Source organism: Neopsephotus bourkii, unplaced genomic scaffold (assembly GCF_033783945.1).
Source record: "Neopsephotus bourkii isolate Nb327-2 ecotype Australia unplaced genomic scaffold, CSIRO-AGI_Nbou_v1 NB_1031, whole genome shotgun sequence".
Taxonomy (NCBI): Eukaryota; Metazoa; Chordata; class Aves; order Psittaciformes; family Psittacidae; genus Neopsephotus; species Neopsephotus bourkii.
The window spans coordinates 386,763-410,772 of record NW_026901520.1 but is presented as its reverse complement, the minus strand read 5'-3'; the positions used below and the strand labels follow the sequence as shown (position 1 = coordinate 410,772).

Genomic DNA, 24,010 nt, shown 5'->3' with positions numbered 1-24,010 from the left:
CGCACGGATACAGCTGGAAGGAGCCACAGGACAAGCCCACCACGGGTTTCCAACCAAAGCTTGGCAGGAGGCATTGGGGCGCTCCTGTGGGCTCCTTCCAGCCTCAACACAACAGCTTATGATCATCTACCACAGCCCTGCCAAAGCAGGAAGGCGGCGTTAGCACTGATGTAGTGACAACACTCCCTACGGCCGCTGCCCCGGCACTGAGCTCGCCCCGGACACACGGCACCACCCGTACTCCATACCCCCCCCCGGCCCGCCATGCCGCCGGTACCCCCGGTACTGCAGCCCCACCGCACCTCCCCTACCCAGAGGCCCCCGCGCGGCCGCCGCCTCCGCGCTCAACATGGCGGCGCGGGCGGGCCGGGCCGCCGGGCTGTGAGGGAGGGACGGAGGGGCGGGCGGGCTGCCTGCCCCGGGGCCCGCCGCGGCCACCATGACCTACACGGCGGAGCAGCTGGACGGCGTGCGGCGGTGAGGGGGCCGGGGCGGCGGGAGAGCAGCGGGGGGCGGGTCATGGAGGGCGGCGGCGGCGGGTCTGTGGGAAGAGGCCGGTGAGGTAACCCTGTGTGCGCTTCCAGGATAAAGCGGTGTCGGAACTACTATGAAATCCTGGGGGTGGAGAGGGATGCCAGCGAGGAGGACCTGAAGAGAGCGTACCGCAAGCTGGCCCTCAAATTCCACCCTGACAAGAACCGTGCCCCCGGAGCAACGGAGGCGTTCAAAGGTGAGGGCGGGCCGGCCCCGGTCCTGCAGCCGCAGAGCAAGAGGAAGATGAGGGCAGGCTCCCCAGACGTATCCTTGTGCACCTTATATAAGGGCATCATGCAGGCCCACATTGCTTGATGCTGTTATGGACATATCTGCCCATCTCCACAAAACCCCGCTGCTGCTCGGCAAGGTTTGCCTTTTAATCCTCAAAATAGAGCTTTCTGTTGGAAGCAAAGGAAACATATCCCGAATTTCATTCTTAGATACTGCTAAAGGTGCAGAACAATGCTTGGAAATAGTAGTGGCTGTGCAGGAGAGTGTGGTTTTGTGTAATCAATACCTGCTCTGTGTCATAAATAAACCCTTTATATATACACACATACATACATGCAAGCGTTTGAAGTTGCAGTCCAGTGTTGTGTGTCTGGTCTTTTCAGTAACCTTGCAGTCTAAACCTGTTTAGACTGCAACGATGCTGTGACAATGTTATAGCACCTAAACTGACATCATTTGCTCTCTGGGTGCTGTGCTGCAGCTGTCTGCACCAGCACTGCAAGGCAGCAGGAAGAAAGTAAGATATCCATTCATAGACTGTTAGAAGAAGGAGTTTCTGAAGGGCTTTTCTTTGTGTTTCTGTGTTAGGGTTGTGTTTCTCTATGAACTTGTTTACAGCCATGTTGTCAAGGGTCAAGGAAGGTGATGAACCAAAGAGGTTAGGATGGTTGGATGTGAAGTGTGACATAGATCTGCCATACAGCTTCACTGGAGACAAAAACTTGGAATAGGGTTCTGCATTGTAATTAGCCTCTGGAGTTATTAACTCTGTATTAACTGCGTATGGAAGCGCACTTCTCTATCAGTGCTTAGTTTGATCTGATAGCATGTTACCTCCTCACTCAGGCTCTTGGCTGATGTGGATTCTCTCACCTCAGTTTTACAAACACTTCAGGTCTCTCCGTACACTTTAACGCTCTTGTGTTTCTCCTGATATCAGGGATAGCAGGGAATAAATTCCATCACAGGTACCGTCAATGTTGTAGCACTTTTTTTTACTCTTTTAAAAGTAACTCGGTCTTTGGTCAAGCACAAATTTCCTGTGCCCATGTGGGTTTTATTGCTACTCTGCTTATGGAAGTCTGAGGTCTGAAATACTGCATGATACAGCTGTGTAACACTTCTTTTCATTCCCTCTCCAGCAATAGGAAATGCTTTTGCAGTTCTGAGCAACCCTGAAAAACGATTACGATACGATGAATTCGGAAGTGACCAGGAGCATGTCAGCACTGGCCAGCCCAGGCACTACAATTACTACACAGAATTCGAAGCAGACATTACACCAGAAGAAATATTCAATGTGTTTTTTGGTGGGCACTTTCCTACAGGTCAGTATCTGCAGTGTTTTTGAAATGCAATGAACTGACACTAGGCCATAAAAGAAGTTCAGGTGCTCTCAATACATCTGAAAAGGGCAAAAAACTTTTTGGATTTACTCTCTTCTTCCTTCGTAGGTGTTTGTGCCTGGAAAAGCTCCTTTAATGTACAGTTTAAACTTAAGATTTTAGCAGCTCTGTTCCCCACAAAGTGTTGTCAAAACCCAGGGTTGTTGTGCAGGAATTCTAGCACAGAGAGCTGCCAACACAGTAAAGGCTGTTGCTGCTGGGGCAAGTCCCAGACCTCCCAGCCTCTCTTGAAATTTGAAGTACATTAGGGGTAAGAACGCTTTAGTCTGGCAAGAGGTTAATTAGGCTGTGTAATTCTTCACTAGGCAGCATTTTAGTACCAGCTGTAGCTGTAGACCCTTCTTTTTGTTGTTGCTTTTATTCCCTCCATTGTCAAAAGCCAGCAATAGTATGAGAGGTAAAATAAAGTGTGAGTGGGAAAGGAGCAGAGGTGTCTTTGGTAATGGTGCTGTACTCAAGACAACTTTCTGTGTTCCAGTGTACATGGCAGCAGCTCCTGGTGTGGTGGTCTCAGCACCCCTGTTACTAGGAAAAGACAGGAGTTCATCTGGCTTGCAGCAGCTTGTATACTGTAAAGAAATGAAAACCTCTTAGCTGAGAAAGTGATGCCTGCCAGGAAAGGCTGTTACTGGATATGCAGGATCCAGTAACTAAAGAGTAGATCCATAGCTGTAGTAGCTCCATGCATGTCTCAGTCCAGCCTCAGCGTTTGTATTTGTAGTATGTAGTACTACAAATACAAAGTAGTTTTGACACATCTGTAGTACAAATACAAAAGTACTGGAAGATCAGTGGAATACAGGTTTGGATTAAAGTGAACCTGACAGGTGTGCTGAGCTCAGGGTCTTCCTGGCAGCAGGGTGCTTTAGCACTCTTGTCAATTTGTTCACCTTTTAGACTTAAGACATTGCAATGGTTAGAGGCTACAGGCTGAACTTATAAAAAATAAATGCACATGAAAGGAAAGAAACTGCTGGCAGGAATTCTTTGAGAAATTTAGAATTTGGGAAAATGTTTTCTAGGCTCCCTGCAGAAGCCATTCTTGCCCTTCTACACTTGATTCTGCTTTTTCACAGCTTGGTAGGATACTGTCTGAGCAGGTTTGCATAATAGAAACAAACTTGGTCAAGAAAGACACATTCCTTCTAAGCCCCCCCTATTTGTGTCTCTGTTGGAGCACTGCCTGCAAACGTGCCAGGCCCCTTGGACAAATCTTGGAACAAGCAAGGAAACAGATGTTTTGACACAATAGCAAAAGTCACTTCCGATAGGTTTCTTGCAGAATTCTTTGGGAAATGAAGAGAAAGGACAGTATAAGAGCATAAAATAATGTGACCTCTTTCCCAGGGCTTAAAAATAGATTTGCATTTCTGTTGTTATGGTAAGGTCATAAATTTCCATTCTCTAATACAAAAACATTCTGAAATGCAAAAGGGGAGAGCACAGCCATTATTAAGATATTCATATGGTGATAAAATCAAATTCAAGCTTCAAATCGAAACAGCAGATGCAATTCTTTCCTCATTTTAGAATTCTTATAAATAAATTAACTGCATTCAGTGTGCAAGAAAGGAAATCCTGAATTGTTCTCCTTTGTTACTCAAAAAGCTATTTTTTAAATCTCTTTCCTTAATATAAAATCATTAAGTGAAACTATTAATAGCTTGAAAGAAGAATAAGTAGAAAAGAGCGTAGAAAACCATACTGAGTAATTATGGGAACCCATAATTCATGCCCTGAGCCTGGTGAAGCAAATTACTTTTCCTGCTTACAGCCTGGGGACGCAACACAAGCTACAGCCTTGCAAGTGAATGTGACCAACCCAATATTAAAATATGAGATAGAGTAACAAAAAATATGGCATGTTTCTGCAGTCTGATTTAAATTAACATGGACTTGGGGCAAACTTTGCCATTTCTCTGGTGCGCTTTTTGGAACAACATATTTCTTTTGACATTTAGGTCCAAGGTGTGTTTGTGCTTTTTAATCTAAGGTCTCACAACTGTAATGCAGGCTGTGTAGTATAAGCCTGGATAATCAACTAGAAACTGAGAAGTAGGGGTGAGTACCAGCAACTGAGTGAGCATCATGGCTCTCTCTTGGTTTCTGTTAACAGGAAATATCCACATGTTCTCAAATGTAGCCAGAGACACACACTATTACCCACGGAGGCACCGGAATGAAAGAGCATGGACACAGGAGCAAGAGGAGGAGGAAACTAGGCCACAGGTAGCCAGGAGGAGGGATCTCTTGGGTTTAAGTATTTCAGCATGATAGAGTGGTCAACTTACACATCTGAAGCCAGGACGGACCTTCCCATTCCTAAACCCTCAGTGTTTGTCCTCCAGAGCTGCAGCCAAAATGGATGTTTTCAACAATAACCAGATGGTCTTTAATTAATCACTACTTTAAAAATACATTGGATTGATAGGATTACAGGCCCTGGGGTTTCTGTCACTGCTGTTTTGCTGGTGATTGCTTTTTGCAGGCTCTAATGGTTTGGTAATCCAGCAATTATTAGTCCAGATGTGGATAGCTAATGCACACAGAAGTACTGGCTTGTCCTCACTGCATATTTAATCCTTCAGTAAATTAGCTCACAACTTCTGTGCAGGTGCTGCACAGGTTTTGTCCAGCCCAGGGCAAGGTGGATCTGGAATACACAGATTGGTTTGTGTTGGAAGGGACCTTAAAGCTCACCCAGTTCCAACCCCTGCCACGGGCAGGGACACCTTCCACTAGAGCAGCTTGCTCCAAGCCCCTGTGTCCAACCTGGCCTTGAACACTGCCAGGGATGGGGCAGCCACAGCTTCTCTGGGCACCCTGTGCCAGTGCCTCAGCACCCTCACAGGGAAGAGCTTCTGCCTAAGAGCTCAGCTCAGTCTCCCCTCTGGCAGGTTCAAGCCATTCCCCTTGGCCTGTCCCTACAGGCCCTTGTCCCAAGCCCCTCTCCAGGTTTCCTGCAGCCCCTTCAGGCCCTGGAGCTGCTCTAAGGTCTCCCCTTCAGGAGCCTTCTCTTCTCCAGGCTGCCCCAGCCCAGCTCTCTCAGCCTGGCTCCAGAGCAGAGCTGCTCCAGCCCTCGCAGCATCTCTGTGGCCTCCTCTGGACTCTCTCCAACAGCTCCACGTCCCTCTTGTGCTGCTGCCCCAGAGCTGGATCAGGCCTGCAGGGGGGGTCTCCCCAGAGCCCAGCAGAGGGGCAGGATCCCCTCCCTGAGCTGCTGCTCACCCTCTGGGGGTGCAGCCCAGCACATGAGGTGGTTCCGGGCTCAAGTGCACACTGAAGCTGGGTCATGGGGAGCTTCTCATTGACCAACACCCCCAAGTCCTCTTCAGGGCTGCGCCATCCAGTTACCCCCAGCCTCTGTCCGTGCTGGGAATTGCCTCGACCCATGTGCAGGGTCATGTTTACATGGTTCCACCTCTGCAGCCTGCCCAGGTCCCTCTGGATCCCATTCCTTTCCTCCAGTGTATGACTGCACCACACAGCTCCGTGTTGGCAAATGTTAAGGGTGCTCAGTCCCACTGCCCAGAAAGAACGATCTCAGTACTGACCCCTGGGGTACACCACTCGTCGCTGTTCTCCACTGCCTCCCAGTGAAACACGTCAGGTATCATTTGTTGCTGGCACACATACACACATGCCACCTGCCTTGCAGAAATCTTCCTCCAGAGTCAGCCTTTAACCTAATGAGATCATTCCCCAAGGAAGATTAATTTTTCCCAGTGAGTCTGTTACTGTCAGGCTCTGAAAAAACAGCCCTGATAGAGCCCAAGGACAGCTCTGCTAGGGCAGAGGAGTCCACCTACTGCAATGTCAGGTATCTTTGTTGCTATCTCAGGGCAGAGAGCACAGCCTAAATAGGTTCATGTTATATTTTGCTCCTGATAAGAAAAGGCATTTTAGAAGACAGCTTAGAAGTTAAGAGCAGAAATAAAGGTCTCTTTCTCTTTGATCTTTTTTACCACTCTATGTTCAAAATTCATTCAGACAAAACCCCAGGTGCATCCTGTCCAAAGTTACACCGCATACAGTCTCTTAACCCTTCACTTTTCACCCATGTTATCCATGAAACTGAAATGGGGATTTTCAGAATGCATGCAGCAGACTTCAGAAGATGCCCAGTGGGAATTGCAGGGTGTTCCTGTAGTTTGGATTGTGTTTGGTTACTGTGCTGTGGGCATCTGTCACCTTCTGGAGGGAGCAGTAGATGAAAGACAGGTCATGAAAATGTAATTGAAAGAAAGAGTTTGCTGAGATTCTTAGTAAAGGTTATTTTGAAATTAAAATGTCATCTCTCAATTCAAAAGTGCTTCCTCTTTAGTTTACACTGTTGGTCTGTGATAGATGGCCTGGTTTCTGTGGACAGATGCATCCTTTCCCATCTCTATCTCTTCTTAACTGCTAATTATTGTTGTTGTTTTCAGAATTCATATTCTGCATTTATTCAGTTGATGCCAGTTTTCATCATCATAATTGTGTCAGTTATAACTCAACTGATGGCCACAAACCCACCCTACAGCTTGTTCTACAAATCGTAAGTCATTCCAAACCACATTGTTCTGCTTTTCAGCCTTTGAGATAAGTGAAGTTGGACTTGAGAGCAAAATGCATGTTAGTGCTGCTGTGTTCTTTCTAGAAAGCACTATCAATTTGTAAATATGGGAACACCAACCATCTCTATGAACAAGTTCTCTTAAGCATTATAGCTGTGAAGTTAGTTCTGGTGAGCTTTATTATACCCTGTGCTGAAGAAACAGGCACTGAGCCAGAAAGCTTTCTCAACTGGCCTGAAACGGTTTTGCACAGCGATACAGTGTCAGGAAGGTGGGTGTAGCTCCGGTACAGTGCTGCTCAGCTGTCATCTGCCTAGCCCCAGGGGTCTGAGGACCACCACTGGAGTTCCTATGGAGAGCAGTAACAAAATGAAGCATAAATCCAAATGTGCTCTGGAGCTTGAATTCCATGGGAAGAATTGTCAAGCTCCACAAAACAGTAAAGCCAGGTTTAACATCTGTAACGAAGCAGGTCCCCGGGGTTGCAGAGGCCAAGCTGAACTGGTCAGCTCTGGAAGCAGGCAGACACCATCAGACTTGCTGGAATCTGAGTTTGGGAGGCAGTGGAAAAAACTCTTGCTCTTCTCAGCATCCAGTGTTGGGAAGAGGGGAGGAAACTCTCTGATGAGACAGAGCTCACTTCAGTCACCTTCACCAGCTCTTACTGCCAGAGTAAGGATCCAGTGGGTTTTGGAGAACCTGCTGCACACAGCAGTAGTGGAGTGCGCCAAACACACCCCTTGCTGCCTTCTAGGAGTAAAACTACTTGGGTTTAAGCCCATATTATCTGCAGTGTCGTAGTAGCCCAACACCCTTTATCGTTGTTTGCCACAAGATGTCAGTGTGTAGACCCAGCGTGAGAACAGGAGGGGGGTTGTTTTCTGGCTCATTTGGGTTTGGGTTTTTTTCAGCGAATGTTTTTGCTATCTGGCAGTGCCATGTGAACCCTCCCACAGCGTCCCTGAGCAGCTAATCTCTCCTGCTTGCCTTCCCAACCTCCCCTTTGCCTGTTGATTTGAGATAGCCGGGCCTGAGCCTGGCATACACTTACCCTGCTTCTCTAAACCATATCCTTGAAAAACCTAACAACCTAAAAACTGAAAGAAATTGGGGTTTTTATATATATATATGTGATTTATATATATATATAAAGAGAGCATACGCCTCTGAGACATGGTGACAGGGAAGGAGTCCAGGAAATGGAAGGGGTGAACTGAGTTCCATCAAGTAGAGTGTAACCTTTGTGTTTTGGCTGCTTGCCTCTTTCTCTGGGCAGTGATTTGAAATAATGCCTGGGTATCTTTGCTTAAATAAGGAAGTTCAGGATACGAGTACACTTTAATCCAGTGGCTGTGTCAGAGTGGGAAATTCTACCCACTTTGGGACCTTCCATGCCCCACTTTGCTTACTGATGATTATAAAACCCTATAAAAACCCAGCTAGATTCTCCCCTGCTAATTTTTATTTCTACTAAGGGATCCAGAAATTGAGAAGATCCAGATCCAGTTGTATTGTGCCCTGAGCAGTTCAAGGGCTACATGTCTTTCTGTAATCCCTACATTTGATACCAATTCCCATGGATTTCTGGACCTGGCTTAACGGAAATTATCAGCAAACAGAGGAAAGTGTGTGGAGCTTCTGTTCACAGATAAAATTTGGCCTGATGTTTTGGAAGTGTCTTGACTGAGCTGTTGAGAGCACACACAGTGTGTGCAAAGAGCAGTGTCAGCTCAGAGTCACTTTGTAGAGATCACCAAACACTGGATATTTCCCTGTGGTTTTAGCAGGGGTGGGCGTGAATGCTGGTTGTAGTGTCCAATTTGCTGCGCCTGAAACTTGTAATTTCCTTACGGGATGGCTGAGGGAGCTCTAGTGCTGCAGAGAATAACTAAAGAAGCTGTTGTGAGCACTGTCCTCTGGAAAGGCTGGTAGAAACACCTCTTGATTTCTTTATATTTAAACTGCTACCCCCCCGTTTTCTTCATGTTTCCACAGGTCCATAGGCCATGTGATTAGCAGAGAAACCGAGAACTTGCAGGTGCCTTACTACGTTGATAAAAACTTTGAGAGGAATTATCAAGGAGCAGAACTTCAAGAGCTAGAGAAAACCGTTGAAAAAGATTACATAGACTACATTCAGACCAGCTGCTGGAAGGAGAAACAGCAAAGTAAGTTCCTTTTGGTATGGGGGTGTGCCTGCAGCCCCTGGGTAGCTGGGGGATGGCTGTGCTTCACCAGGCACTGCTGGGTTTAGCCTCAGTTTCCGATGCTTGTAACATCTCTGCACTGGTAATTTGTCACATCTGCTATTGCTATTCTTGAGAGTCTGTCAGAGCTCATTTTAGGTGATTTGGAGAGACAAGTGGAAAGTAGATCTCACCCTTTGAGATATTTTCTTCCATTCAGATTTTATGCTTCAATAACTCTTGGTGATGATGTTTTAAACATACAATCATCCTCATTTATCTTGCTCTGACATTGTGAGGGCTAGAAAAGATCTTGACACATCACCTATTCCACATTTCCTTTTGCTGGAGCAGAATCATTTTTGCTTCTACTGGCTCCACAAGAGGATTATCTTAACTTTTTCTTCAACACTTCCCCGATGAGAGCCCACAGCCTATTCAGGTGCCTGTGGTTATCCTGCAGTGGCCTGTGTTACTGGTATCAGTTTTCAGAGAGCATGTTTTCATGCTGCTTTTGTGTGCTTATTTGCATTTTCTATCTTTAGATGAGTTTGAGATCATGTTTTTCGCCATAGTCAAGATTGTCTTTTAGAAACAAGAATTGAATGCTGAAAGGGGAATACAGAATGTGAGCATTCAGAATCATTCTTGCTGCCAAAGATTCCCTTGCTTCTTTCCCTTCCATATGAAGATAGGCTGAGAAAGTTGGGGCTGTTCAGCCTGGAAAAGAGAAGGCTGCGTGGAGACCTCAGAGCAGCCTTCCAGTATCTGAAGGGGGGCTGTAGGGATGCTGGGGAGTTACTCTTCATTATGGACTGTAGTGACAGGACAAGGGGTAATGGGTTCAAACTTTAAACAGGGGAAGTTTAGATTGGATATAAGGAAAATGTTCTTTACCATAAGGGTGGTGAGGCACTGGAATGGGTTGCCCAGGGAGGTTGTGAATGCTCCATCCCTGGTGGTGTTCAAGGCCAGGTTGAACAGAGCCTTGGGTGCCATGATTTAGTGTGAGGTGTTCCTGCCTGTGGCAGGGGGTTTGGAACAAGATGATCTTAAGGTCCTTTCCAACCCTAGCTATTCTATGATCCTAAGTCGATTGGGGATATATATTTTATTTAACCTCATACTGTATTGTTAACTACTACTGATCCAGTTCATTAAGCAAATCCCTGCTCCTTTTGGAACTGTACAAAACAACACAAATCAAATACAAGGACTAGCTGAAGTTGGGATGTTGTAACTGATGAACCCACCACACTAACTACCACTGTGCATAAAGGAAGCTGTAAGAAGCTGTTTCTGTGTAAATGTTTAGAGTAGTAGCAGGTGAGCTGCTTCAACACACTAGTAGGGCTTTCTAAATCGCTCCATGTAAAGCAGTCCTTGGCACACCATTAAGTCTGTTTGCACTTGTTTACAGTTTCTTCACCCATTGCATCATTATGGAAGTGTATGCTTTGTCTAAGCAAGCCTTGTTGTGCTACAGGGAACAGTCAGTGCTTCTGACTCCAAACTATTCCCAGGTTTTTGATGGGGAGAGTTGTTCTGTTTTCATCCAGAGACTGGTTTATTTCACATAAAAGTTACCCATCTTGACTTTCAAGAGACACATATAGATGTAGGTTCTGAAGTTAAAAAGATCCTAATATAAGACTGTAAAAATCCCAAACAATCTCTTAGGTTTTGGTGTGCTCAACTTGTGATTTTGAGCATCTGTAGCCAGCAGTAGCAGTGCTCTAGGTATACGTGGCTGTTTGTAACTATAGGCTTCATGTGTAGGCTTGCTATAAAGAGGGAATTGATTTCTTACAGAAAATCCTTTTAACTTACCTTATGCAACTGAAAGTTGCCAAATTGTCTCTTTCACGTAGACCAAGCTGAGGAGTGCTGTGCCCCAAAACAGGCAACAGCATTTGCAAGTCTAAAAGAGCCTAAGTCAGAGAGGGTGGGGTGACTCAGCACTGAATGCTAAATCATGGCTGCAAACCAGTGCTCCTCTGGTGCAGTTTACACTTTGAGGCTTTATTAGCCACACATCTGCAGATGCATTTCCAGCATCCACAATTGCAGTAGCCCCAGGACACCACTACAGTTGGAAAAAGAGCATAAACCATTTTCAGAGTGACTGTCATTTAGGCCAGTGAGCAGGTAACGAGCACAGCTGAGGCTCTGCTAACTTTAGTACAGCCAAGTGTGTAAAAATAAACCCTGAGTAAACTGTGAGTACATGATGGACTGCTGGGGAGGAGTTCTCTGAGGTGTTGAGCCAGTTCTTAGTCAACTGTTGCTTCATAACTTCGGTCTGTTAATGCTTGTTTAAGTGTTTAACTTCACATGGGGTGCTCTCTTTTTGACAGTTGAATGTCTATTAATAGTACATTTGTTTGTTCCTTTTACTGAAGCTGCATTTCTCTTTAGCACCAGCAGAATGAACACAGATTAGTTATACAGGAACAGTTTGATTCTTAAAGTCCTTGACTTTATGACTTGAAAAGCATTACCTAGTGTCCAGCAACCTTAATGAAAACTGCAGGAGTAACTGAAGCACCAGTGTTGTTCACCTGGTCACTTCTATACTGCTGCAGTAGACTGCTCCTCCCTTCACAGCAGAATAGTGTGTAAAAGCTATGTATGCTGTGGGGTTTGGTCCTCTGAAAGCCCTAATAGAGTACAAATAGCACATCCCAGGTTTCACAGATTGTTCAGCTGTGCTAGCACATTTGTAATGTAAGACTGCAAAGAGCTCCGAGCTGTAGAAAATTAGAGGCAACTGCAGACAGCAAGAATAAGGGCATGTGGTTGGAATTGGGTGTTTTAGGGCTTCCTTTTAAAAGTTCAAATGAACAGATCTGTGTAGGAGATAGAAAAACACAAGAAACAGATGTGCCAGAGTGAATGCTGTCAGAAGTGCAGCCATTTGCAGTGAATAATTCTGCCCGATAAGGTCCCTGGAGTTCACTGCAGAACTCCAGGGACTCTGCACTAGGAGACAATTACCCGAGGCTGGCTTTGCTGAAGGCTTGTCAAGGTTATGTGCCCAGCAGTACTTGAATGGCATTTTGAGTTATATAGCCTGAAAATTGATTCCGGATCTACAATGAAATGGTTGTGCCTGTCAGTTTGTAAAGCTTCTCGATAAATAGGTGGAGGCTTAAATGGCTTTAAATTTTGGTGGGACAGGGGCAGAGGACTTAAAGAGTGAAAGGACCTATTGGATAATTTTGTTAAATGAAGGACTTGAAGGTGTATAAAAGCTCTGAAAAGTTGAGTGTCATCAGGTAGCCAGTGCTTAGGGAAATTCTGACCTTTTCAGCAACAAATTACTGCAGTTCTCTTAGGTGCGTCTGATGCTGGATCTGAATGATTCTTCAGGGAGAAAGCTATATTAAGAGTTCCTTAGCTAATCAGCAAAAGAAATTCTCTGAATTACTGAGGGGGGGGAATAACTGAAACAAGGAGATTATTGCAGCTTCATGTTACTTCTGAGAAGAAGGAAAAGAAATGTGCAAAGTACCTTTTAGATTGTGTTGTTAATGAAAGGGCACACTGGCCTTTCAGACAAGTCCCTCAGCTACTTCTTCACCTCCCTGTAATGAATACCGTGGGGGGTAGAAATTAAAACCATTTATACTGCTGTCTGGGCAAACCTCTTAGCAGACAGTTTGGATTCTGACAGTGCAACACAAAAATCCAGGTATCTATAGCATGAAGAGTATATTTGGATGGGTACTCTGGGCCCTTGCGAATGGATCTGCCACAGGAGTGATGTTTCCCAGTGAAATGGACAGGGACCTGTGTCCTGTAAGACCTGCTTTGCTTATTAGGCTGCAGGGCAGTGATAGGAAAAGTGGCTCTTCATCCTTCTGGCTTGTCACTGCAACACCACTGGTGTGGAATGAACCTCCTCTGCATCCCTAAGAATTAGTGTGGGATGAGATGAGAGCTGATTCCAAAGGAAGTCACAGTATTGCCTAAGATAGGTGCTGTGCTCCAAGATGCCATTAGTTTAACAATATACAGATATCTTAAAACAATCACCTGTGCTTTAGATCATTAACATGATTTAAAATCTTAACTAACTTCCAGGCTATACTTTTATAGCGTGTGTTTTCTTCATAGATTAACAATCAGTCTTGGGTGCACTGGTTAGAGAGGATTGGTGTAACTGTTTGAGTTTTCAAACACTTAGGAAAATACTCTTGTCTTCATTAAGTAGCTTGGTTAAACTCAGTGGTGTGTCTTTAGAGCATGTTAACACGCCCAGTCTCTCTGAAACAAAGTGAATTAAAAAGACCTCACACAAGCCACAAGGATAACAAAGCACAGAGAAGCAGTTACTGAAAGCAGGCTCATCCTGATATGTATCTTCTTTTTCATCTTTCAGAGTCTGATTTGTCAAATTTGGCCAAGCTGTACAGAGACGAGCGATTAAAGCAGAAAGCAGAATCCCTGAAACTTGAGCACTGTGAGAAGCTCTCCAGTCTGATTGGAATGCACAAAGGGGGCTGACCAGGACACACACGTTCTGTAGTTTTAATTTATTGCTATTTTAACTTATGGTTTTATTTTCCTTTGTATAAAAAGGGAAGGAGTCTATTGTAAAAAGTGTGGATATTTGAGTCCTTCTGCATAGACTGCAGAGAGGGGCCAACACAAGCTGCGGAGCTGGTGTTTGCTGTAATATATACTGTACACTATATTGGTTCCAAGGACCAGTGGCACTTTGTAAATGAATCCCCTGGGAAACGCTATTATTAGTTTGGAGCCCTTCCTCGTCAGTGGTTTGTCTGCCGTCCAGACAGTGTATGCTTCCCAGGAGGGCAGACAAATGTCTTTGCTTTCTGTGTTTGACATGGACCTGCAGCTCACTGATCACAGGAACAGTGTGCTCTCACAGACCCTGCTGCTGCAGTGGGCTCTCATGAGAACGTAGATGGAAGGCGGCGTGTTCCCTGTTGGGTTTCCTGTTCAGTGTGATGCGCAGTGCTTCCTTCACAAGAGACAGGAACCTGCTTCAGGTGATCTCCCGAGCACACTCCCTGCTCCGGGAGGGACTTCACACCGGGCTTGTTGGACTGGAGGGCTGTGCCCGTGCTGCTACGTGGTGAGACGGCACCAAGATCCCAACAGCAACATCAAACCAGAAGATGGATTGCACCCATTCCAGCAGCTGCCGAGCTGCAGAGAAAGGACAACCCTGTTTATTTTCTCAGATGTTTCCAGTGGCGTATTTTCAGGCTGGCTGTTTAATTCTCATTTTTACCTGCAAACTCTTCTCCAGCTGTTACAGGGGGCCTGCTTTTTCTGGTACAGGTTTGATGTAGCATATTTTTACTCTGTTGAGCAGTTATGAATGTTTCACTGTAGATATTAGTATTGCAAAGAAAAAAGATCCATGTAGCAGTGTCCTGTTATTTCTTGATCCCTTTTACAAAACCAGGCATTTGGAGGCAGGCTGAGGGTGGGTTGTACCTGTAAGAACAGAGGACAGTGTTACTCCAGTTGAATATCACCTGAGCCAGTTTCTCTGGTGGGTTGCCATGGGTGCATGCCAGCCATGGACTGAGCTGTTCTCACAAAGGATGTCTCCGAGCAGGACAGCAGAGGTGGTGCTCACCTCCCTGATGTGCAAGTATATGTCTGTTAGGACTGAGCACATCTCTCTTGTTGCCCCTGTGCCTAAAGTAACTCCTCACAACAGCATTTTTGTGTTAACATTTGCTTCCTGTTGGAATACTTGGGGAAGTTGAGCAGAGTTTGTCAGCCACTTGGGACAGGGAGAGGCCGGTAAAACAGCATTCGGAGGGGTGGTTGTGACACAGCTTTGGTGTGAGTGTCTTTAAAGGCAACAGTCCTTGATTCCTCTAGATTAGGAATGTGGCTGGCAGCAAGACGGGCAGCCTCAGTTCTGGTGTTTCCCAGTGGGGAGCACATAACATGAGTGTGTCCAAAAAGACAAATTAATGTTGCTTTTTATATAGTACATAGTTTGTAGAATGTGTTTGAAATGCACTGGGCTTTCTTCCAGGTTTGGTATCTTCCCTGTGTGGCTCCCACAGCTATAAAGGGATACAGGTGGGGAGAGCAATTCATCCATAGTACTTTGCACATAAAGTCGACTGCACCTTTCATCTAAGGGTATCGAAGGAGGTGGGAGAAGCACAGTTTTAGGCATCTTCTCTGCAAGCAGGGAAGAGGCCAGGCTGGAGGGGAGATAGGTGAGATATAGATTGCTTTTTGAAATACATGACACAGTGGTGGTGTGCACTGTGAGTGAGGGCACCGGGCTCTGAAATGGCTTTAGTGATACGTGCAGTAGAACTTGGAATCAGAATGGGTTGGGTTGGAAGGGGCATTAAAGCTCATCCAGGCACGGGCAGGGGGTTGGAACTGGATGAGCTTTAATGCCCCTTCCAACCTACCCAGGCTGGGATTCTGTGATCCTAAGAGGAAAAAAGGGACACTGTTATCAGGTGCCCAAGGCCGTTCAGTGCTCTTGGCATTTACCAAAGGTTACCTGCCCGGTGGCCATGGCCTGCTAATTACTTCTGAGGTCTCTAAAGGGACAAAGAGAGCTCCTCCAGGACATGCCTGGATCCAGCACGAGCACTGTGGGACACACCGTGTCCATAGCCATGTCCATGGTCATGGCCATGTCTCTGTCGGTGCTGGCACACGGGGGGAATACTCCCTCTTGGGGATACCAAGAACTTACAGATGGGTTTGGGTATATATGTAATGATTAAAGGAGAGCCGTGAAGCTGCCTTGACTGCCCACAAGGTGAATCTCTGCCTTACACAATGGAGAACCCTGCCTCACACAATGGAGACACCTGCCTCACAATGGAGAACCCTGCCTCACACAATGGTGAGCCCCAGGCTCACACAATGGAGAACCCTGCCTCACACAATGCCTTGCACAATAGTAGCCTTTGGCTGCCTGTGCCATGCAAAATGGAGGCGCGGCACCATGGCGGGGAGGGGCAGGGAGCCAGCGGGATAGCCGCGGGTCCCCAGGGCTCGATGGAAGCTGAGCCCGGCCCGGGGCGGCCCCGGGTCTGGGCCGGGGCCGCTCTCAGTGGAGGCCATGCCGCGGGCCCTTTAAGACTTGAGTGGGGGAGCGCGGCCGAGAGCCCATGCGTTGCTAGGAGACGGGAAAGTCTCGGCGCGGGAGCCGCCATTTGTCTCGGGAGTGCCGGAGATGGCGACGGGCGGTGAGGCCGTGGGGAGCCGGGAGCGGGGCCGGGGCTGGGGCTGTGACCGCGGGGGGCATCTCCCCTCCTCGGAGGGGCCGGGAGCCAGGAGGGGGGGGCTCGATGTGGGCGCGGGCTGTGAGCAGTGCTGCGGGGCGGGCTCAGCGCAGGGCACGCCCCCTGTCCCGGTGCGAGGGGTGCGCTCGTGTCCCCGCTGCGGGGAGCGGGCCCGGGCCGGGGCTGCCCATGGGCACGGCGGGGCTGCTGCGCTCCGGGCCCCGCTGTGGGGCGGCCGCTTCGCCCCCGGCATCGCCCCTGCGCCGTGCCTGCACCACGGTGCGTACCGCAGAGAGCCCAGGGCTCGGTCACTGGTGAGCCCGAGCTGTTGGTGTCTGCCCCGAGCGAACACGTTCCACCCCTGGGTGCCGAAGGGCTTGACATACGGAGCTGCTGGCGTGTCCTGGATGGCCAGACCCCTCCCGAAACCCGCCGGCAGCCTTTGCCAGGCAGGGCCGGTGTTCCCTGCGCCTCTGAGGCTGCGTAACGCAGGTCCAGCATGGGAGAGGCACGGCCTGCCTTCATCCTTGCTGCCTCCTGCAAGCTTCCCAGCCGCGGGAGGCGGGCATGCACAGATCTGGCACAGGAACCGAGTTAATAAGTAAAGGCAGTAGTAAGTCCATAGGCAGCATCACTGTGGCTTTAAACGTAAATCAGTGTTTAATGAACACGTCTGGCTCAACCTGGTCCACCCGTTGTTCTGTAACGTGTTTGTGCCTCGTTCTGCTCCCACACCCCCGCCCCGAGCTGCTCTCAATGGGTGTATTCTGGTTGGTGGGGGAACGGCTGGGATCAGGATCTCCACCGTGCCCTCCTCCCTCTTTCCTGCTTAGCATTCCCGGCCCACCCCGCTCTGGGGGCATGGACCCAGGAGCAGGAGGTGCAGCCTCTTGGTGTGCTGCTGAGCCAGGGCTGCCCAGCCGGTTCCCTCCCTGCTCCAACACACCCACACGGGTTGTTCTGGCAGCCTTGGGGATGTTGGAAGAAACCTGCCAGGCCAGCAGCCTGTGCTGCAGCCGGCCATGCTCTTCCCTATGGAGCAGGGGGTGTCTGGGGTCATCCCGTCACCGGCAGCACTGGGAGCGGGCGCTGGGGAAGCGGATGAGGGGCCCAGCCTCCGGTGGTGGTTTCGAGCCACCCTCGCAGCCTCCGGTTTGTCACAGCTGTTGGCACCGTTTCGGGTTTGGCAAGAGCTGGAGTGGAGGATGCAGCAGCAACAGGAATTGTGCTGGGAAAGAGGCAGAGGAAGGTTTAAAGCTGCTTCTTTACATGAGTTGTTGCCCCACACAGGGCAGCAGGAGCTGGAGGCAGAGGGATTGCTGCAGGGTTGATGGGTTTACCTTACAGCTCCCACAGCTCGTGTTCCCCTTGTCCCTGCTCTGCCCTCCCTCCTTGCCCCAGCAGTGGCACCCCAGATGTACCAACTGGACCAACCTCCCCTTCCCACCCAGTCCCAGTGGCACTGGGAAGCTGGGCGTGACCCTTGGCAGAGGAGAGGGAATGAAACAGCATCTCTGGGATCTGGAGCAAGGGATCAGCTCAGCCCGAGGGGACCTTCACCCCTCTGCTTGTCCATCCGAGTCCAGCAGCAGGTGGATGTGTGCTCATCCCCGCAGTGCTCCCGGCGGTGCCTCACAGGGCTGGAGCCAGCAGTGACTCAGCAGGTGCCTGCTGGGCTGCCACGAGGGGTGCTAAGCAGGAGCCGGACTCTGGGATGCTCCAAGGACCCCTCACATCCAGAGGGGGATGGAGCACCCAAGCAGCAGCCCGAGGTTTTGGGGTGCACTGAGCCGTGCAGGGGGCTCCTGTGCTGGCAGCCACATCCCACTGGGTCCCTGCAGCGCCAGGCTGTAGGGACTGAGGCCACCCGCACAAGGATACTGTGTTGGCAAGTGCTGCCCATAGGCAGGTCCCCTCCCCTCCCGATGGGCACAAATGCCACCTGCAAGCGCAGCCCTGCTGGGCAGCAAAGGGTTAAGCACCACACCGGCTACCATGGGAGCCTTCCTCCCTGCTACAGTTTAAATTTAGTCCCTGCTGAACCCGGAGGGCTTGGGCATCGGGTTGCTCCGGGTCTGGCAGTGCCGGCGAGCACCTGCTGCTGCTGCTGGGCAGTGAAAATCCCCCTCCAAAGCCAGGACCGGGCTCCAGCGGCGGCACGCTGCAGGGACCCTTGTGCCATGCCAGGCACCCGGCAGCCTGCTCTGAGTGTCCCCAAACAGGCAAGTCCTACCTGTGCATCCTTCGGCTCCTGTGAGTCCCAGAGGTGCTCAGTGCCTGCTTTGACACGAAGCCTTGAGTTGGCTCCTGCCTGCTTGGGACTAATTATGGGGGAGCTGCTGCTTGGGGCAGGGTGGGGTTTGCGGGAGGCCCCCGGGCTGAGACCACTGCAGTGAGGCCCTGGGGAAAGAGCCGTGATGGGGATGTAGCAGCAGCCTGGGGCTGCGGCTGTGCCCTGCGGGGGATGGGACAAGCCTGGCGTAGTCTGCGGGTCCCCCAGCTCCTGCTGCAGTCGGGGGCACCCATCCGGGTACCCCTATGGGGTGCGGGGTGCTCTGACACCTCACCTGTGGCTTTGGGGATCAGCGGCGCGGGTGTGGGGCAGGGGACGGTGCTGGCAGCCCCCCGGCAGCCCCCTGAGGCCGGGGGTGGCGGTGGCATCCCTGCAATGCGCTTGGCATCGCCGGCCCGGGCTGGCGCTTGCAGATGTCCATGTGATCAAGGGGCTGCTCGGTGCTGCGCCGGGTCCAGCCGCCGTGAGGGCGAGGCAGCCAGAAGGTCGAGCCGGCGTCCCCGGCACAGCGTCCCCAGCACCCGGGAGGGGTCCCCCGGCACCGGCCGGCGCCCCTCGGGGACACCCCTGCCATGATGCCCCGCGGGAAGAGGGACCCGGTGCTGCTGTCCCGCGCCGAGCTGCCCGGCACCGACGGCGAGGGCGGCCGCAGCAGCGGGGACGGCCGGCGCTCCGTGTCGGAGGAGGAGGAGGGCCACCTCGCCGGCCTCCCCCGCGACGACCTCGCCAAGAGCATGTCGGGCTCCTCCGTGTCGTCCTACCACTCTGCCCTGTGCTCCGACGGGACGGAGACCTTCAAGGACTGCCTGGAGTTCCTGGACGAGGAGGGGGGGACCCCCCCCAGGGCTGCCCCCAGCGTCCCCCCGCCGCCCGGCCCCCTCGCACGCCCGCGGCAGGCTCAGCTGTCCAACGCGGCTAAGAATAGCCCAGCGCCGGGGCAGGGCGGCAGGATGGGTCCCCTCGGTGGGGACCGGCAGGCTGTCACCGCCGCCACCGCCACCAGCAGCGGGGAGCTGGCTCTGCCCAGGGGGATGCTCGGCGAGGGGCCCAGCGATTCGGATGAGGTGGACGGCGAGGTGCGGGCGCTCACGGCCAGGGCTTTCCGGAGCATCTCCGGTCCCCCCGGCGCCCGGCTCGACATGTGCAGCTCCCACACCTCCTCCAGCCTCTCCAACTCACTGTCGGAGGACGGCGGGCGGCCGCGGAGGTGGCCGATGGCTGGCGGCGAGCCCCGGGGCACCGCGGCACCTCTCCATGGCAGGGTGTGCTGGCCCTTCCCCGCAGGCATGGACGGGGAGCTGCTGGGCTTGCTGGGAAAGGAACAGTTCGAGTGCGTGGATGTGGAGCTGGAGAGCGGTGAGGCCAGGAAGGGCCATGGCAAGAAGAGGACTGTCCCGAAGCGGCAGATCCTGCTGAAGAGGAAGGAAAGGAAGGAAACGGGTTTTGTCCCCCGGGGGGATGCCCCGGCCCCGCAGCCCGTGCCCCCTGCCAGGAAGGAGCCCCCCAGCAAGGGCAGAGCCATCGGTGAGGACTTTAGGCTCAACTACAAGCAGTTCATGAAGACGGCTTCCCTGGATGCCGACACCAGCAAGACCAGGGCGGCCTCTTGCCTGGTGAAGAACGTCCTCGCCAAGAAAATGCAGTACGAGCAGAGGATCAAGATGGAGCAGAAGGGGCTGCGGGGCAGCTCGACCTCTTCGGGGCCATCCTCCGCCGGCACCGACCTGCTGGGTGATGGTCTGGAGGGCAAGTCCAGCTCCTTATCCCGCTCCGACTGCAGCTTCTCAGCGGAGGACTTGCGGGGTGGCGGGATGCCGGTGGCACCGGTGGCCGTGGGGAACGCCGCCACCACCCACCCCGCCAAGGGGGTGGTTCTGAGCAAGGCGACCAGGGAGAACGTCTGCAAGCTGAAGAAGACCTTCAACGAGCTCAACGAGAGGATCAAGTACCAGGAGGTGATGGAGGGCCACTGGCTGCCCGGCACCACCGAGCAGCCGCCGCCGGAGAGGATCCGCTACCGGCAAGCCCGTGCCTTGTTCGAAGCGCAGCCTGGGGTGGGGAAGGTGCTGGATGTCGCCCCGAGGTTTGGGAGAGCTCCGAAGCCGTGGCCCAGCTTGAGGCAGCGAGCCATCTGCCCCGGCCACCCGCAGACCCTGCCCGCCGAGCCCGACCCCTTCCCTGCTGTGCCTCCGCGCCGCACCTTCACCTCGCGGGCGCAGGACGTGAGGCTGGTGCCGCAGAACCGACACGAGGAGAAGCCCCCGGCGGCGCCGCGCCAGCCCCCCAGCCCCCCGGCACGGCGGTCCCCGCCGCCCGTGCCCCCCAAGCCGGAGGAGAAGGGGAAGGGGCGCATCCCGCAGCCCCGCGACGTGCGCAAGCTGGTGAAGAGCAGCTACAGCCTCTGCTTCGGGACCGCCGGTGCATCCCGCGGCACCACGGCCCCGGCGAGCAGCGCGGAGCCGGCCGCGGCCGCCCCGCTGGTGATCCACTGCAGCTCGGTGTGCCGCCGGGAGCCCGCGCCGCGGCCGGGACACGAGGAGGTGCCGGCAGAGCCAGCCCCGCTGTGTAACCGGGGCAGCCGCTCCCCCCCGCCGCGCCGCTCCCCCGTGCACATCACCAGGGTCCAGGCCACACGGCGGGGCTCGGCTGCAGCGGAGGGGCCTCCGGCGTCCCCCCCGCGCCGGGAGCGCAGCGAGCTCCGGGTCCCGCCGCGGGCAGCGACGGCCGAGGGGGTGCCCCACATGGAGACCCACCTCCACGTGCTGGTGGGGCCGCGCTCCGGGGCAGGGCTCCCGGCGCAGAGCAGCGCGGTGCTGCGCACGGAGAAGACCGTCCTGCTCCCGCCGCCGGCCCCGAGCCCCGCGGAAGGACACGGCCACGGCCACGGCGGTGACCCCCATCCCGGAGCGGGGCCTGGCAGCACCGCGCACCCGCGGCCGGGGAAGGCGGCAGCGAGAACCGCGCCAGAGCCGCCTGCAAGAGAGCAGGGGCAGCACCGGGCCCAGGCCCCGCTGGTGTCGGGGGGCAGCGGCGGCTCCGCGGGTGGCTCCGGCCCCGTCGCCCCGTTCCGGGGTGGGGAGGGCGCTGAGGCTGCCTCTGCCCGGCTGCCGGAGCGGAGGGACCCCTGGGAGCGCCCGACGTGGCCGGCAGCCCCCGAGCCGGCCCCTGCCGCTGCCCCGGCCGAGAGCTCCAACTACTTGGCAATTCCTGAGAAAGCCCCGAAACCGGCTCCGGGGCCAGCGCTGCCCCTGGTCCCCAGCGCGGCCAGCGGCTCCTTTGGGAGCCCTGCACTCCCCAGCGCCGCCACTGCACCCTTTGGGACCCCTGCAGCCTCCAACCCCATCACTGCACCCTTTGGGACCCCTGCAGCCTCCAACCCAACCAGTGCACCCTTTGGGACCCCTGCAGCCTCCAACCCAACCAGTGCACCCTTTGGGACCCCTGCACTCCCCAACCCAACCAGTGCACCCTTTGGGACCCCTGCAGTCCCCAACCCAATCACTGCACCCTTTGGGACCCCTGCACCTCCAACCACCACACCCAACCCCATCACTGCACCCTTTGGGACCCCTGCAGCCTCCAACCCCATCACTGCACCCTTTGGGACCCCTGCACTCCCCAACCCAACCAGTGCACCCTTTGGGACCCCTGCAGTCCCCAACCCAATCACTGCACCCTTTGGGACCCCTGCAGCCTCCAACCCCATCACTGCACCCTTTGGGATCCCTGCAGCCTCCAACCCCATCACTGCACCCTTTGGGACCCCTGCAGCCTCCAACCCAATCACTGCACCCTTTGGGACCCCTGCAGTCCCCAACCCAACCAGTGCACCCTTTGGGACCCCTGCAGTCCCCAACCCAATCACTGCACCCTTTGGGACCCCTGCAGTCCCCAACCCAATCACTGCACCCTTTGGGACCCCTGCAGTCCCCAACCTTGCCAGTGCACCCTTTGGGTCCCCCTTTGTTCCCAAGCCAGCCAGCACATCTTTTGGGACTGCCACAGTCCCCAGCATGACCAACTCACCCTTTGGCTACCCATCAGCCTCCAGCCTGGCCAGCGTATCGTATGGGACTCCCTTGGTCTCCAACCCTACCAACAAGTCTTTTGGGACCCCCGTGATCCCCTACCCAGCCAGTGGCAGTGCATCCTTTGGGAGCCCTTTGGTCCCCAGCCTGTGCAGTGCATCATTTGGGACCCCTTTGGTCCCTAATCCATCAAGTGTATCCTTTGGGACCCCTTTGATCCCCAATCCATCCAGCACATCCTTTGGGCCCCCCTTGGTCCCTAACTCAGCCAACACATTCTTTGGCACCCCATTGGTCCCCAGTCGATCCGGCACATCCTCTGGGACCCCCCTGGTCCCTAACTCAGCCAGTGCTTCTTTTGAGAGCCCCTTGGTCTCCAGTCAATCCAGCACATCCTTTGGGTCCCCCTTGGGCACCAGCCCAGTCCCCACTTCCTTTGGGCACCCACCAGTCCCCAGCATGGCCAGCTCATTCTTTGGATCCCCGCTGGGCCCCAACCCAGCCAGTGCCCCACTGGGGGCCGGTGTGTCTCCCCTGCCCGGTGGGGACGTGCCCTGGAGCAAACCCAGCACCGAGCCCCCCCTGCCCCGGCCCCCCCAAGGCCTGGTGGCTGCAGAGCACCCGGTGCCCTCAGCCCAGCCTCAGCCTCGCCTCGAGGATGCTCCCCCCTTCCTAAGGAGCACTGATGGTGCCTCTCCAAGCAGTAAGAACACACCAAGCTCCACCAAGCCCTTTGCTCCCCCCCTGCCCACACACCGGAGGATGCTCGTGGATCCCGACAGTGGGAAATGCTACTACATGGAGCCCCCGCGGCAGCCCCAGCTGAAAACCCTGTACGACCCCGAGACCGGGCAGTACCTGGAGGTGCTCGTCCCACCAGTGGCGTCACACGCCGGGCTCTACCAAGCTCCTTACAACCCCCTGGTCATGCCCCCGGGGGTCTATGGCCCACCCTATGTGCCCTACAGTGGCTTCCAGGGGCTCCCGGTACCCCCGGCACCCTCTGCCCCATCTCCAGTGCACCCTGACCCGCCGGCCGCTGACACCCCCAGCTTCTCTGGGACCTTCAGCTCTGCCCCCAAGGGCGAGGGGCCGCCCGCTGCCGGGGGTCCCGACTGCGGGTACCTGGAGAGCCTGTACTACATCCCCACGGGGATGCGGGCCAGCCCCGGGCCCAGCCAGCCCCCTGCCCGCAGCAGCCCTGCAAGGCCTGAGCAGGGACCACTGCTCCGGATGTGATGGTCCTCGATGGATGTGAATGGCCGGGCTTTAACCCCAGCGTAAGCATCATCCCCAGCATGGGAGAGAGCTGCTGAGGAGCTGAGCAGGAATTTGCACTGGCTGGACCTCAATGGGCTGCATGGGAATGGGGAGGGAAAGCATTTCCCAATGTGAGCATGTGGCAGCCCCGGGGGTCTGCAAAGGGACCAGATGCATGGCCCCTGCTTTCCCAGTGTTGCTGGTCCCGTCCCAAGGAAGACCTGGGCTGCTTGAATGGCCACGGCTGCAGCACAGACACCCTG

At 53.4% G+C, this 24,010-nt stretch overlaps 2 protein-coding genes across 2 annotated transcripts; both read left to right on the top strand.

Moving 5' to 3' along the window:
• Positions 1 to 328: 328 nt before the first annotated feature.
• On the top strand, positions 329 to 14,316 carry DNAJC18 (DnaJ heat shock protein family (Hsp40) member C18). Its single transcript, XM_061360584.1, has 7 exons — positions 329 to 477; positions 585 to 730; positions 1,911 to 2,096; positions 4,291 to 4,403; positions 6,602 to 6,711; positions 8,726 to 8,898; positions 13,301 to 14,316. Exons 1-7 carry the CDS (start codon positions 440 to 442, stop codon positions 13,423 to 13,425), a joined length of 891 nt encoding a protein of 296 aa, XP_061216568.1. The 5' UTR covers positions 329 to 439; the 3' UTR covers positions 13,426 to 14,316.
• Positions 14,317 to 18,328: 4,012 nt separating this feature from the next.
• Positions 18,329 to 23,796, top strand: PROB1 (proline rich basic protein 1). Its single transcript, XM_061360583.1, has one exon. It carries the CDS (start codon positions 19,035 to 19,037, stop codon positions 23,724 to 23,726), a length of 4,692 nt encoding a protein of 1,563 aa, XP_061216567.1. The 5' UTR covers positions 18,329 to 19,034; the 3' UTR covers positions 23,727 to 23,796.
• Positions 23,797 to 24,010: the final 214 nt, after the last annotated feature.

Bases quoted from the DNA above. Each gene is read 5' to 3' on its own strand.
- PROB1 (XM_061360583.1), top strand. From the start codon at position 19,035: ATGCCCCGCGGGAAGAGGGACCCGGTGCTGCTGTCCCGCGCCGAGCTG.
- DNAJC18 (XM_061360584.1), top strand. From the start codon at position 440: ATGACCTACACGGCGGAGCAGCTGGACGGCGTGCGGCG. The intron at 731-1,910 runs GTGAGGGCGGGC...TTCCCTCTCCAG, and splicing joins AGCAACGGAGGCGTTCAAAG to CAATAGGAAATGCTTTTGCA. The intron at 6,712-8,725 runs GTAAGTCATTCC...ATGTTTCCACAG, and splicing joins TACAGCTTGTTCTACAAATC to GTCCATAGGCCATGTGATTA.